General features: G+C 41.6%; 2 protein-coding genes across 3 annotated transcripts in view; one reads left to right on the forward strand and one right to left on the reverse strand.

The window, feature by feature from the left end:
* The window catches only part of ctage5 (CTAGE family, member 5), a 68,978-nt gene extending 63,920 nt beyond the window's left edge, over positions 1 to 5,058 (forward strand). For both annotated transcript variants that reach the window (XM_055640515.1, XM_055640517.1), the window contains one exon: positions 4,544 to 5,058. In XM_055640515.1, coding sequence (XP_055496490.1) covers positions 4,544 to 4,692 — 149 coding nt within the window. In that variant the 3' untranslated portion in view covers positions 4,693 to 5,058. The remainder of the gene's footprint in view (positions 1 to 4,543) is intronic.
* Positions 5,059 to 6,753: 1,695 nt separating this feature from the next.
* On the reverse strand, positions 6,754 to 14,474 carry LOC129700227 (F-box only protein 33). Its single transcript, XM_055640519.1, has 3 exons — positions 13,807 to 14,474; positions 8,862 to 9,553; positions 6,754 to 8,040 (listed from the first exon to the last, which is right to left on the reverse strand). Exons 1-3 carry the CDS (start codon positions 14,223 to 14,225, stop codon positions 7,769 to 7,771), a joined length of 1,383 nt encoding a protein of 460 aa, XP_055496494.1. The 5' UTR covers positions 14,226 to 14,474; the 3' UTR covers positions 6,754 to 7,768.
* Between the last annotated feature and the right edge of the window lie 1,750 nt (positions 14,475 to 16,224).

Here is a 16,224-nt window from a genome sequence, read left to right on the forward strand (position 1 = left end):
CCTTGAAACCTTTCCTAGCCATATATCTCTCCAAATGTTTTTTATGTCAAAGAATTAATATAATGACCAGTAACAGGGAGTTTCAGTTTCATGAAAATGCTTAAACCTTTTCTCCTACTAAACCATATCTACTCACTGAATCATATTGTATAATTCTCATTTTTGTTATCAAATCCATTTTTTTTTACCCTTTTATCGTAGCCTTCCATGCAATTATGTCCCCAAACTCTTTTGCAAGTTTGTCAAAAAGACACAAAGTGCTGGAATAAGTGGTTCAGGTAGCATCTGTGGATATATGACATTTTGAGCTAGGACCTGATTGTTGTGTGGGGAGAAAGTTGGAAAAGAGGTGGCGGTGGGTCAGCCTGGTAAGTGATAGGTGGGCCGGGGCCTTGTCGGTGTCAATAGGCATTTTAAAGCAAGTAGAGGGAATGTGTGTGAGACCCTGCGAGCAGAGGGGGGGGGGGGGGGGGGGGGGGGGGGGGGGGTGGGGGGGAGTCTCTGTGAGTGTGAGTAAAGGTGAGGGGACGTCCATGTGAGTGTGGGCAGTGAGGGGAACCCTGTGAGTGTGGGCAGTGAGGGGGACCCTGTGAGGTTGAGTAGGGAAGACCCTGCGAGAAATTAAGGGTAAACGGGCAAGAAAAACGGTGCATTTCAAGATACATTTTTTTTTTTTTAATTCTGCATCCCTTGGAATCCCCATCGCTCTTCCTCTTTTTTCATTTTTTTTCCTGTCGCATGCCTGAGTATATAAATGAAAAGGGAACAACGGGGTGTCAGATAAGGAGAAAGAAATACAAAGCCAGAGGAAGGGACATGGGTGGAATGCAATGGGAGGGAAAGTGGAGGGGCAAGGTTCTGGGAGAAATGGATGCTCACCCGTGTGGGTCACAAGGAAGAAGGGGGGGGGGGGGGGGGGGGGGGGGGGGTACTAAACCAGATAATGTACATACCGTTGGTTTGTAACCTACCCAAAGGAAAATGAGATGATGTTCCACCAGTTTCTGTGTGGTCTCACTCTGGCATTGGAGGTGGCCCAGGACAGAAAGATCAGAATGGGAAGCGGGGTTACTCCAGCAAATTCCATGAATCCTTGCCAGTTTCTGCTGTACTACCTGCTGTCTATAAATGAAATAAATTCATAGGCCTTCACTGTCTTAAATTACTTCAGCAGAACTTGGCCTTTATATTGAAAGGCATTAATCACCTAATTAAAATGTTTGTTTTTTATAAATCAACATCTACTGTTCCTTGTCACCATTTTCGCAGTTTGAGTTTGTTGTCATCCATTACTTTTCCCTACTCTTGGGAGCTCTTTCTTCGCTAACTTGCCTTAAAACCTCTTGCATTGATTGTCCCGTCCTTTGACTTCCTCAAACAATTTTTTTGATAACCAAATTTATCTACAAGACACTCACTGCTGCCCAGATTAGTGCTGGTTCAAAACACTCAATCCCGGAGATGCCAGTTTAATCACAGGCCATTTGGGTAAAATGTTTACAACCCATCCTATAGTTGTTATCTTACCATAGGTAGTTCTCTGGCTTTTGTTGCGTCTGTGCCCATGATTTATATATCTATATTATTAAAACTCTGTTCTTGACCGGTGCAGCGGTTTCCGAGAGTACGCCGCCACCTACGGCCGTCAATTTTGGCCACTTCGCTCAGAGCCCCCATCCGCCACGTATGTGCCGAGGATTTTTCCCGTCGATGAAAATTGAGAGATATTAATGTTTTTACACCATTCCCCATTCTCTCTGCTGCCCCTGCTGGAGGGAGGGGGGGCGACTATAAAACCAGGAAGTGGTGTGCCTCAATCAGTCTCTGCAAGTGGTGTGCCTCAATCAGTCTCTGCAAGTGGTGTGCCTCAATCAGTCTTTGCAAGTGGTGTGCCTCAATCAGTCTCTGCAAGTGGTGTGCCGCAATCAGAGCTTTGAATGACACTGACAAATGTCTGCAGCACTGTGAGTACCCTTAATTTGGTTTGAAAATGAAAATATGGTTAGAGGTAAAAAAAAAGCACTGCCTGCAAATAGTTGTTTGGGTTGAAGTAAAAAGGCTCTCTCTCTCTCTTCCCCCCCCCCCCCCCCTCCCCCCCCCCCCCCCCCCCCCCCCCCCCCCTCCCCCCCCCCCCCCCCCCCCCCCCTCCTCCCTTCCCCCCCCCCCCCTCCCCCCCCCCCCCCCCCTCTCACTCCCCCCCCCCCCCCCCCCTCCCTCCCCCCCCTCCTCCCCCCTCTCTCTCTCTCCCTCCCCCCTCCCCCTCCCCTCCCCTCCTCCCCTCCATTAGCGGAGTGCGGGAGGGGGGTAGTTAGTGTGTGACGCTGCATGCCGCCTCCCCACAACCACGCGTTGGGGGAACAGACCCAACGGGTCTGCACTTGGTCTAGTATATATATATATACACACACACTTTTTTGCAATCTGGGCATTGCAAGCAAGGCAATTATTTACTATCCATCTCTAACTGGCCTTGAAAAGGGATGTTGAATTCCTGCCATAACACTGCAACTTTTCTGAAGCTATTCCCATGTTTGGAAAGGAGGACCTGGATTTATACCCAGTGATGACACAATATATTTTCAAAGTAAAATAGTGTGCGACTTGGAGTACTTGCTGTTCATATGCACCTGAAGCCCTTGTCCTTTTTTGGTGGTACTAAACCCAAGGTTACAAAATAGAGTTCAACTTTCAAAGTCTGGGTCGTTATTGCCACTTCCTAGTGGTTGATGTATTTTGAGTTTCACCAACATTAATGGGAAAGTAGGTACCTTTGTGTTAATTTAAAATATAACTAAACTATTATTTTAGAAATTTTATCAACAAACATTAAACATCTGAGAATAAAAACATTTAAGCTTTTATAGTAGAAAGTTGGAGGTAGTGTTTTACCAATTGTCAAAGCTTTCATACTGTGCCCTCCATAATGTTTGGGACAAAGACCCATCATTTATTTATTTGCCTCTGTACTCCACAATTTGAGATTTGTAACAGAAAAAAATCACATGTGGTTAAAGTGCACATTGTCAGATTTTAATCAAGACCATTTTTATACATTTTGGTTTCACCATGTAGAAATTACAGCAATGTTTATACATAGTCCCCCCATTTCAGGGCACCATAATGTTTGGGACACAGAAATGTCATGTACATAAAAGTTGTCATGTTTAGTATTTTGTTGCATATCCTTTGCATGCAATGACTGCTGGAAGTCTGCGATTCATGGACAACACCAGTTGCTGGGTGTCTTCTCTGATGATGCTCTGCCAGGCCTATTATTGAAGCCATCTTTAGCTTATGCTTGTTTTGGGGGCTAGTCCCCTTCAGTTTTCTCTTCAGCATATAAAAGGCATGCACAATTGGGTTCAGATCAGGTGATTGATGACCACTCAAGAATTGACCATTTTTTAGCTTTGGGAAAACTCCATTGTTGCTTTAGCAATATGTTTGCGATCATTGTCTCTGTAGAATGAACTGCCGGCCAATGAGCTTTGAGGCATTTGTTTGAACTTGAGCAGATAGGATGTGTCTACACTTCAGAATTCATTATACTACTATCAGCAGTTGTATCATCAATGAAGATAATTGAGCCAATACCTTCAGCAGCCATACATGCCCAGGCCATAACACCCCACTACCGTGTTTCACAGATGATGTGGTATGATTTGGATCTTGGGCAGTTCCTTCTCTCCTCCATAATTTGCTCTTGCCATCACTCTGATATGTTAATCTTCATCTCATCTGTCCACAAGTCCTTTTTCCAGAACTGTGGTTGCTCTTTTCTTGGCAAACTGTAACCTGGCCATCCTATTTTTCCAGCTAACCAATGGTTTGCATCTTGCAGTGTAGCCCCTGTATTTCTGTTCATGAAGTCTTCATTGACATATCCACACCTGAAGAGTGTTTCTGATCTGTCGGACAGTTGTTAGGGGATTTTTCTTTATTATAGAGGAAATTATTTTGTCATCGGCTGTGGAGGTCTTCTTTGGGATTAGTAAGCTCACCAGTGCTCTTTCTTCTTAATGATGTTCCAAACAGTTGATTTTGGTAAGCCTAAGGATTGGCTGATGTTTCTAACAGTTTGATTCTTGTTTATTGGTCTCATAAAGGCTTCTTTGACTTTCATTTGCACAATTTTGGTCCTCATGTTGATAATGAGCAATACGTTTTTGAAAGTGATGGAAAGACTGGGTGCTGAGAGCTCTCTTATGTCAATGTGCACTTTAACCACATGTAATTTTTGTTTCTATTACAAATCTCAAATTGTTGAGTACAGAGGCAAATAAATAAATGATGGGTCTTTGCCCCAAACATTATGGAGGGCACTCTAGATGTTTTCGGAGATGAAGTCTTTTTAATATAGGATGTCCTGCTGTTTGTTCCTCGTTGCTGGAATCTGATCACAACAAACTAGTAAGATCGGCCTTCTAAGATGTTCAACTGCTAAGTGGGTTTGGAGGCACTAGGTCAGTGAGATGACCTATTGTCTGGGTGTTGCTATCACTCTGTTGTAGCTATGAATTCCAAAAACTTTTGTTTATTTCAGTTCGACCAGGACTATATTTCCCACCACCTCGTCCCATGTTCCTGCCACATCGACCATTTTCCAACATTGCAGGTGGCCTCCTTCCTACACGACTTCCTCTGCCCAATTTACCATCAACTGAGCGCCCATCTTCACAAGATAATGAATGACTCCCCACTTGTTGAAGTGCAGGTTACACTATTGCATTTTTTTTTTTTAATTGGTGTTTGTTAAAATTGGTGGTACGCTTTAAATAAAGATGCGTTTTCTGATAGTGCTGTTTGATTAGAATTGTACAGCAGATTCTGGCCATGCACTATTTTAGTTAAATGTATTGTTTTTATCCTGCCCATTTTACTAATGAAATTTGTAAATATTTAATTCGTTAAATGGCAAAACAATATTTGAACTGCAAAATTTTAATTATCATTCATGTGCATGTCCAAGGTGGAGCTAATATTAGTTCCACTGATGTAAATGCAGATTTATTGTCCTAAGATAAAAGGAATGTTTGGAGAACATTTAGAATGTAAAAATGTTTATTGTAACATACTGAAAAAAACAAGTTTGATTTAAACAAAATGAACTTTAGATGTGTAATTCTCTTCATACAACTTTACGTACATAGCAATGAAGATAAACTTATGGGATTTTACAACTTGTTTTTCGCATCCATTTAAAAAAATATATCCCTATCCACTTAGTTCATAGGTGTCAAATTCGTCATGTCTTTCCTATCCTAAAACTCATCTCTTAAGCATAAGATACAGCAACAATTTTCAGGTGAAATCAGCGTAACTGTTGCAAAACTAAGAGACAAGAAACTCTTGGGTCTGCTTTAAGATGTTAGAAAAAGTATTTAATATTTTCTATACTGAGATTGTGAAAACAATGGAATATTGCTTGTTTTTATTGTCATGCCACCACTTTATATCTAGAAAAAGCTAAAAGCATGCAAGTTCTGATTTGCATTGACTAAAATGCTTAATGTTGTGATTTAGTTGTTATGATATTGACCAATGGTTCTAATAATAAATTAGCTTGTGGTAAAGAGAGGCAATGCTGCAGGATTCACAATCTTAATATGGATGTGCTAAAATATTAGTCCCAGAGACCTCAACATATTCTTTAGCTCAAATAAGATCTTGCATATAAATCACATTGAACACAATTTGAAGGAAGCAATGAAGAGAAACAATGGACAGGACAAACTGTTTGAAATCTCTAACACAAGCAGCCCAAGTGACAAGATCACCTGAACAAATCTTGCCAATACCAGCCTTGAAATTCTCTTGTACTATCAATCTAAGGAATGCAAACCATGTTGAATCAACACTGAAGACCATTTTAGAATCAGGCACCCCTTGTTAAATATTATAAGTGAATCAAGAGTAATTTCAGGTGACCTGTAATAGAAAAATATCATCCTACCACATCAGTTTGAAAATTTGGTCATCCAATGACTAAATTTGTAGCTTAGTCTAGCAAACGTTAATTGCAAGGATAACTAAAATAGTTGGTTACTTCTATTCAGCCACTGAGGTTACCAGAGATATTTCAATTCTGCCACAATTTAACTGGCACTAGTGATTATAATTGTTTTCTGGGCATAGACCAAGCAAGTATCAGACTACAATAATGGAACTAATATCTTCAATTTCTCACTCACCACAAAACACTCATTTCAATTACTATTCCTTTCCATCTAACAGACAGATGTTAAGCTACTGCTTAACCATGCTCTCTCCATAAAATATTATTTAATGACTGCCATCAAACAGGTTTTCTTGCCCAATCAGAACATTTTACTATAAATCACAGAACAAGCAATTTACAAAAAAATGATGGGAAAAACTCCAAACAATAACTTGGGCCAAGTCCTGTTAATTATGTTCTTTTTTTTTTTTTAAATGGGGTGGTAGTTGGGTAAAAAAAAATATTGTAATGTGTTGTGGAATTGCCCTGGTAATGAAACCTCATAGGATCACTGTAATTTCAAATGCTACATTCAAGAAGCATGGTAGGAGCAAAAAAAAAAAAAAAAAAAAAAATCAAATCTAGTTTGAAACCACACTTTACTGCAAATACTAACAGTATTCAAAGTGTATGTAAAATAGTTTAGACAATTAATGTAGTTTACTGTCAGTACATGCAACTTTTTGCAAAGTTTACACATGATAAAGCTTAAAACATCATTGTAAATTCCCAAAACTTTAGTACTAAACATTACGTAAATAAGACTTTTGAATGCTTTATTGATAGATTAAAACAATCGGCAGTCAACACAAACTTTAAACATTAATTTAACATTCAACTGCTTTCCTCACATTTTCTGTCAGTATTTCATATGATCTCATTCAATGATAAAATCGCACCACATCTGGCATTTTCATACATTGCACCAGTGGATCCACTCTACAGATGTACATATAAAATCCGCATGGTAAGTGCATTAATCACTGGAGATACGCAACATAATGCACACCTGTCAAAACGCATCATCTTTGACACAAGATGGTAAAACCATTTGAAACAATCACACCTCATACTTTCTTCATAAATAGAATCTTGACATATGTTGCATACAGTAAATTTGTTTTACAAGCTTATACAAAGCAGCCAGGTCACAGCACTGCTGGGCAGCATGATGGCCACACTGAGTAATACTGGCTGTCCTTTACATTAAATGCACAACATTCGTACCACTTAAAACTGGGGTCAGGTGCTAGTCTCACAGAGACCACGACTGTACCCGCGGTTGCCCTGAACATTGCGGCTTTTAAAGCCTCTTGCTTTAACAAGATTTTAAAAGTTATCCTAGTGGAATGTTCTCAAAAATCATAGCAGCAGCTCCTAGCTTTGTTAGAACTGATTTTTTTGTATTCACTATTCACAGTGAACCAGGTGCACGTTCATTAAAGAGCTGTAACGTTGTTGACTGAGCCACAGCACAGCTGTGTACCGCAGGTCGAAAATTCGACCTTTTAATCTCGTAGGTTCTGGCTGACCAGCCATTGGCCTGCCCCTGCCAGCATGTGGGCACTTCTTCATTCTGTTTTCTTTGGCAGTTGACACAGGCGCTGACAGAGAAAATCCAGTGACTCTTGCCACATCTACCTCTAAACCAATACCAACTACATTTACAGATTAAGCAGGATAAACAAGTGTATATACTTAGAACTAATACTAATTAACAGCACAGGTAAATGTTAACTTATTTCTAAGAAATGCAGACATTTTGAAATGCTAAATGCCTTCACTGAAACGCTGCATCTCCTTGTAAAAATAACGAGTAGTCTCACTGAAAACATAAAGGGTTTCATTTTTCATCACCGGATGCCACCGTTTTCCCAGACCTATGGATACTTCTTCAATGAGATTATGCAGAGGATCTCCATCCAGGTCAGCCATTGCGTCTTCATCAAAATTAATGCTCTCCTCAGTGACCTCCAGAACTTGCAACTCAGGTCCACGAAGCCGAGCTATAGCGATAAGATTATGGGCCCAAACTGCATAGCCTAGATTGAAAATTGAAAGTTCAAATGGTTATAGATTCAAACACATAAAACCATAACTTTAAATTCCTAACAAACCACTCCAGAATGACAAAACAAAATGCTGGAGGAACTCAGCAGGTCAGACGGTATCTGTGGAAGGAAATGAATGGGTAACATTCCAGGTCAAGGACCTGAAGAAAGGTCCAGACCCCAAATCCTTGAGCTGCAGCATGATGATGCTGCAGTTCAAGATTCCAGAATGACACATTTTCAGATTGAAAATCTTTGTAAGAATAAAGCATCCCAATATTTGTGAAACCAAAAATTTCAGAATAATAAAACTTCATTGAAAAACGATGTTATCCAAACATAATGCTATTAAATGGAGAGTTTGACTAACACCAAAGAATCATGAATGGCCACAAAGCTATGCCACTAAAACAATTCACAATGCAGTATGAAAATCACAATGTTACTCCGTAAAAATTGCATACTGGCTCAGTTTTTAAAGAATGGATGATTTTACCCTCTACAGAAATGTCATAAATTTAATATATTAAACATTTTCAAAATGAATTAAATTGCTAGAAAATCAATTTCTCCATTTTGATGACAATAAGTTCTCTAGAAAATTTGATAATTTAATTTGTCAAAGATCCAATCGCTCTTCAATCTGTTCACAATAAGTTATTGTTATTCTGTAATAATTTTGGCTTTTCTTGATCCAACAAGTGCACAAAAGTAAACATGTCTACAATCATGACGAGAAAAACACATTTGAGTCAAAAGTAACTATACAAGGTCAATATTAATGCAAATATTCAGATACATTTACTACTTACCATGGATTGAGAGGTGAGAAAGCTTTGTACACCTCCATGCCAAAAGCACCAAAGGGTCTTCATTTCGGTTGTCGCTGAGATCAGGGAAGCCATTAATTCTTTGCTCTACATCCTTTATAAGGAGGAAGTGGGTAAGGGATTTGTCATACTGCCTGGATATGATATCTACCAGAGCACCTGAAACGCCATTAGTGGAGCTGTCAAAGTGAATTCTTCCTAAAGGTATGCTTGGCTTCAGAATTCTTAGCAAAATGTCATTCCTGACATTAAAGGCCATGATGTAAACACGAAGATTTGCACGGTGCCTGGTGAGCACCTTCCAATCTGCATCCTGTGGCATGTTATCTAAAACGTGTGTGTTGGACATTGAGAGGTGATGTATTACAAGAGACAACCTATGCAAAGGCACGTGGTTGCTGTTGGCGAGTACTCGTGACACTTCAGCAGTAAAATCACAGAAATCCAATGCAAGTGATCGCAGGTTTAGAAAGCGCTCCAGCTCAACTGCCTCAATAACTGGGGTTTTATTAATAAAATGGGTATCCAGGAGACTCAGATGTTCAATGCAGTTGGCACTGGACTGAGGCAAGGCTGCTAGTGTTGTGGGAGTTACTACCTCCAGCATAAAACCTAGAGAGAGCCATTTCAGATGTTTGGAATTTCCCAATACCTCTTCAATCAATTGTTGGATTCTGTAATAAACAAAAGTATTACATTTGCTATATTTCTAAACAGCAGTTCATCAGATTCACACGTCCAAATCCCTAAAAATCTTTCAACAATTCCCAAAGAGACTGTCGGGAATAGAATTCACATTGAGTCAAGAATACATATTGAATCAAAACTGCATCAATAGAACAAGATAAATCCATGCCACCATCACAGTTTTAATTATTAAAATCCAGTTACTTAACAGACACTCTTTATTCCCTCTGCCCCTCCTTGTTTCTCTGCAAATTAAAACATGTTTGGCAGTTTTAATCAAGAGTCAACTGAAAACATAAAGAGTTCCTCTCTCCACAGATGCTACCTGACATACTGAGTAGCTCCAGCACCGTATTGATAATATTTAAAAAATGATTCAGGGAAATTGGATCATCTCTTTGCATCTTTAAACTGTGGATTTCTGGGCTTTGAGCATTGCCTTAGTTATACAGTATTCAACTTCCATTTTATCAACATACCAATTAAATACAACTGCCTAAAACAAGCACTTGGTGCTTTTCTTTAAAATATTGGGTCAATGGTTACTACCATGTAAAACATTACAACTCAAGGCACTTGTTTTTTAAATTGTATGAATATCTCCTGTCATGATTCAGGCTGTATTATGATTTACAATCTCTATTCCCTATAATGCTAATTAACATTTGGGAAATTTGGTTCATTAAATGGGCCATGTTTATGACTCAGCACAACATAACAGTGCAAGAGCTGCACAAAAAGCAAGGCGACAAACCAAAATTGAAATATCTGGGTCAGGTTGCATTCTCCTTTGCTCATCATCATTGCAGTATCAATGCTGCACACAAGATGGTGGCAAAGTATGATCATTCAAAATAACAGTGCCTCCATTTAAAGCAATTGCAAATTCTGACACTTGCAATGCACTTCATTCCTATTTTTAAGCGAACACTCATTTATTAAGAAAACATTTATTTAATCTTGACAATGTCGACTGTCACGTTTCATAATAGAATGTAATCCACATTAACCAATAGTGCTGATGATAATGACAGGGTTAAGACAGTTAAATAATTTTACAAACATTGACCTGAACTGCAATTCACTGGTGAAAGACATTTAAGTTTTAATACACAGTACGGATCGAAACATGGGATGTATACTAATTACCGTTCTCCTTCCTGAGGTACACTCACCTAAACTGCTCCAATTAACATAAGGGTTCATTCTGCAGTTTACTGCTGGTGATACCGCTCCCCAAATTATTTTTTCAACCTTCCCAAAATCTAACCTCAGCTCAGAATTGAAAAGCCCATGTAAATTATGAACCCAGAAGAAAACTGATGGCAGAAGTCACTCGATGAACCCACAAGGACATGTTTGCTATGTTTTGTGTGCAGTTTGGGTCTCCTAATTTGAGGAAGGACATTCTTGCTATTGAGGGAGTGCAACGTAGGTTCACCGGGTTAATTCCCGGGATGGTGGGACTGACATATGATGAAAGAATGGATCGACTGGGCTTATATTCACTGGAATTTAGAAGGATGAAAGGAATCTTATAGAAACATTAAAGTCTTGAACTGGCTTGATGCAGGCAAAATGTGCCCGATGTTGGGGGAGTCCAGAACCAGGGGTCAAGAGTGTTTTATTGTCATATGTCCCAGATAAAACAATGAAATTCTTACTTGCTGCAGCACAACAGAATATGTAAACATAGTACATAACAGGAGAAAAGAAAAGTTCAGTGTGTATATATACACACACACACTCAATAAACAAACAAGTATAGTGCAATAATAATTAGTCTATTGGAGTTCAGAGCTCATTTGTTGTTGTGTTTAATAGCCTGATGGCTGAAGGGAAGCAGCTGTTCCTGAACCTGGATGTTACAGTTTTCAGGCACCTGTACCTTCTTCCCGATGCCAATGGTGAAATTAATGCGTGGCCAGGATGGTGTGGGTCTGATGATGTTGGCTGTCTTAAGAATAAGGGGTAGGCCATTTAGGACTGAGATGAAGAAAAACCTTTTCACCCAGAGAGTTGTGAATCTGTGGAATTCTCTGCCTCAGAGGGCAGTGGAAGCCAACTCACTGGATGCATTCAAGAGAGTTAGATACAGCACTTAGGGTTAACGGAATCAAGGGATATGGGGAGAAAGCAGGAACAAGGTACTGATTTTGGATAATCCGTAGGTCCGAATGGCCTACTCCTGAATCTATTTTCTATCTCAGACATAAATTCTCCTTAAAATGTGATTGGAAATCTAACTATCAAAATTCACTGAAGACAGACACAAAATGCTGAAGTATCTCAGCGGGACAGGCAGCATCTCTGGATAGAAGGAATGGATGACGTTTCGGGTCGACCCTTCTTCAGACAGTAACCCACGTTTTGATATACATGTTTCAGTATCACAAGCCCTAAAATAAAATATATCCTAGCAAACCTAACCTTTAATAAAAAAGGGGGGGGGGGGGGGGGGGGGGGGGGGAAATCCACGCATACAAGACTTACATTTTTATATAAATTGTTTGGACCACAAAAAAATATTCTTTAGCATACCGAAGAATCAATGGGTGCAGTCTGGGGTGGGAAAATATCTGCCCAGACTTTTGTTTTAAGTTGCAATTTATTTAAATAAATAGAAATAAAAGAGAAAGAAAATGAAAGTGGAAAAAACAATACAAACATTTATAAAACAAAACAGACAAAAAGGGTAAATACAGAGCCTATGCAAGAGATTAAATGTTTCTAAAATTATGCAATCGAATCATTTTGTACCAGAAATCAATGAAGACAATTCAACAGAAAACTAAAATAATTCCAGAATAGTTAATCGAACTGTTCCACAAAACAATTACAGTTCATGTCTGCATTTTTCACAAGGGTCTATTAATTGAAACCATGTAATCTCACCGACTATGGCACTTCATGTTTATTTTGACTTTGCCTAAAGATAAATAATGTACAGGGATTCTATAAAAATCCCAAAATTCATGGCAGTCATGCAGGACGCAAATACAAAGTTAAAAAAAATCATAATATTATTCTCTACAATACTACAAAATGCCAGATCTAGAGCCATAACATCTCAAACTAATAGATGCCACTCAACTTCGAAGCACTTCACTATTTAGCCAAAGCTCAAGGGCTTAAAATGGTTAATGGGTTTCAAATGGTAGTCATATTCCAGCATCCTCAAGAATCCTCCCACCAACCCTACATCTCCGCCTTGCTCCCCACTTGCACCCCTACTCTGCACCCATTTTCTATGTTTCTAATCAAACTTGCACATTTATTTTCCAATCCAGAGAAACATTGCAGCTTTGTTCCACAATGTGATTTTCAGCCATTATGTTCTTATTTTACAGCCTGACCTGATTACCACAAATAAATCCAGTGTCTGATATCTAAAAAGATCTCTGACCATCTGCTTCTTTTCCACAATTTTATGAAAGATGTTGGACCCTGGAGATTGTTGAAATTAGGCCTTTGCTAACCAATAGACTCCACAGTAAAGTTAAGTAGTAAGAATGTAAAGTTATGTTTTTATGTATCTTCACATAAACAAACACGAGAGTTGACAAAAGAAAAAGCAAACAGGTATTTTTATCAGTAAAATATTTATTTTATATTCTACGTTGAGCTGTCAATAGAGGAGCAGAAAACCGTATGCAAAGAGTTACATTAAAATCCAGCAAGTTTGCTGCTAGCACTATAGGAAAGTATTGGTCAGATTAATTTGGCACACAAAGTCAATATGATAAAAACTATTTCTCAAATGCGTCCAAAATTCGCACCACACCGGGTTACTTGGAGGGGCAATGGGTCAAAGAATCAATGTTTTGGAGAAACTTGCCAAAAAAAATAGAAGTATATGCGCACACACACACACACACATAGATGATAGAATCACCTCTGTTCCGAGGTTCATATACTATTCAATACATTGCGGGGGCAGTGATCAGTGCCATTGCACATCCAACCCCCAGGAGGAGAGCTGAAGGATGGACACTGCATCCAACAGCTCGTCGCCGTATAACACAACATCTTCCCTGAGATGAGCTCAGGGTGGTCCCGACCTGCATGCACCCCATTCCCAGACCCCTCATCCGGTTGCACCCCCTCCCACAACCCTACCCCCCTCCCCCCTCTACTTACACCCCTGCCTTGCACCCCTACTCTGCCCAGCCCACCCTCTACTTGCACCCCTGCCCAACCCCCCTACTTGCACCCCTTCCACTTGGCTTCCGATACCTACTCGTGCGAGTGCTTATCGTCAGGCTCCTGCTGATAGATGTCGCCGAACACGCTGAGTTTCTGCAGGTTGCGGTTGCTTCTCACACTCCTCAACACGCACACCACCTCGTCCATGTAGCCCCGCAGCGGGTCGGGCCGGCTGCTGCCGCTGCTGCTGCCGCCGCCCCCGGCGAACTCCACCCTCAGCTCCCGCACGAACGAGCCGCACTTCTTCATGAGGAAATCGAGGCGGCAGCGCTCGGCGGCTGAGCCGCGCAGGCGGAGCCGCAGCTCGGGCCACAACGACGGGTAGAAGAGGCACTCGCGCCAGCGGGAGCAGACGGACGAGGCCCGCAGCCGGTCCCAGGGGGGCAGGAAGGAGAAGATGTGCACAATTACTTCGCAGGGCAGCGCGGCCACCGCCGCCCCGCACAGCGCCATGGCCGCGGCTCCTTCCCGGGCTCTGGCCGCCTCCCCTTCACTGCCAGCCGGCCGGCCCGAGCGCTGGGCCTCGGGCTACCGTCTCCCTCCCCGCTCCTCTCTCCGGGCTCCTGCTCGGCTCAGCTCAGGCTCTGTGGGGTGGCGCGGCCTCTCTGTGTGTCTACCCCTCAGCTCAGGCTCTGTGGGTGGGGCGGCCTCTCCGTGTGTCTACCCCTCAGCTCAGGCTCTGTCGGGTGGGGTGGGGCGGCCTCTCTCTCAGCTCAGGCTCTGTGGGGTGGGGCGGCCTCTCTCTCCCTCTGTGTCTCAGCCCCGCTGCCTCGTCGCTTCCAGCCCAGGCCGCGCACCGGAAGTCAGGCGGGACCCTGGCAAGTTGGAGGGGCGGGGAGGTAGCGAGGGTGATCAACATCACAAACCCTTCAATCACCCACACTCTCAGCACAAAGCTCATCGGTTTATTTATTTAGGGATTTATTATAAAATGTTCTGCACCGACGCTAGGTTAAAGTTATCTGGGAACTGTAAAGATTGAGTTGTTTTGATTTCCCCCGTCCCCGTGCTCTCGGCTCATTCCGGCGCCTCGAGCCTGTTTACAACATTCCGCGAATGCGTCACGTGACGTGACATGACGTCAGGCATCGGGCCGCTGCCCCGCGTGACACGGCGTCGGGGGCGGGTCAACGTGTCACGTGATCGATGAGACTGTCACGTGATCGATGAGACTGTCACGTGATCGACGAGACTGTCACGTGGTCGTTGCCTCCATCCCCTTCAGTTTGAACCCGGGCACCGAACCCTTCACCTCTTCCTTTACATTCGTTAAGCTCAGTCCCAAACAGCTCAGGGACCTGGACCTCGACGTTTCTGACCAGACTATTACTATTCTGTTGTGCTGCAGCAAGTAAGAATTTCATTGTTCTATCTGGGACACATGACAATAGGGCCCTTGCACAGGCGCGGTCACGACCCCTGACCCGTACGGTTGCCACGCAACGCGCCTTCTGGAGTACAAGTGGTGAACTTCAGGTAAGCATTTACTATGGCTGCCAGCACAGCGGGACCTGTCCTCTGTCCCAGCATAATAAATAAATTAATGTAAATAATTGTGTAGGGTTTAAACAAGAAAAATTGAAATTGATATTTTGGCAAATAATACAATGTCCTGACAGCTTAAACACCTACTCTCTTTCAAAGATATTGTAAATTTACTGAGCTGGATTTTGTCCAATTAACAGCTAACAATTATACTATTCCTTGTCTTGCATCTGAGCAACATGTAATTCAAAACCCACGTATGGATTGCGTTTTTTTTTAATGATAAATTTAGCTTCAGAAGCATTTTCTTATTGCATGTAAAAACCCACGAGAACCATGGGCGATTTTACAGCCAGATTTATCACTTCTAAAACTTTTTAGGTACCAAAGGAGTCAAGAAAAAACACAAAGAATGCCTTACTGTTGATGAAATGCAGTGAGCAAACACGATAATTCCCAATATTTTCAATCTTGGTATTTGCACTGCCAATGTTCACCAACCACTTTAGCTGTTGTTGTCCCTTCAGCTCTCGCTTCTCTCCACCATAATTTCTCCTCACTTTTGGAATTCTGAAGTTTGATAAATATCTCTCACGGTTACCCCTATTTCCATAATTTTTTATAACATAAATATTGACCATTTTGGCTGTTTTTACCAGGTAAGAATGTATGTGTTGCATGTGGGTGGGATCTCACACAGGACAGATGCAGGTGAGAGGGTAGAATTTGGTGGTGAGAGAAAGGTTAGAGGACAGAATAGGCAGGAGAAAGGCAGAGAGCAAGGAAGGAAGGTTGATTTAAACTGCACGTATTTTAATGCTAGAGGCCTGACGGATAAAGCAGATGAGCTTAGGGCATGGCTAGGTACGTGCGACTGGGATGTAACTATTACTGAAGCCTATTTCAGTGAGGGGTAGGACCGGCAGCTCAATCTATTGGGATACAGGTGCTTCAGGAGAGACTGGGC

The sequence above is a fragment of the Leucoraja erinacea genome, chromosome 9, assembly GCF_028641065.1.
Source record: "Leucoraja erinacea ecotype New England chromosome 9, Leri_hhj_1, whole genome shotgun sequence".
Taxonomy (NCBI): domain Eukaryota; kingdom Metazoa; phylum Chordata; class Chondrichthyes; order Rajiformes; family Rajidae; genus Leucoraja; species Leucoraja erinaceus.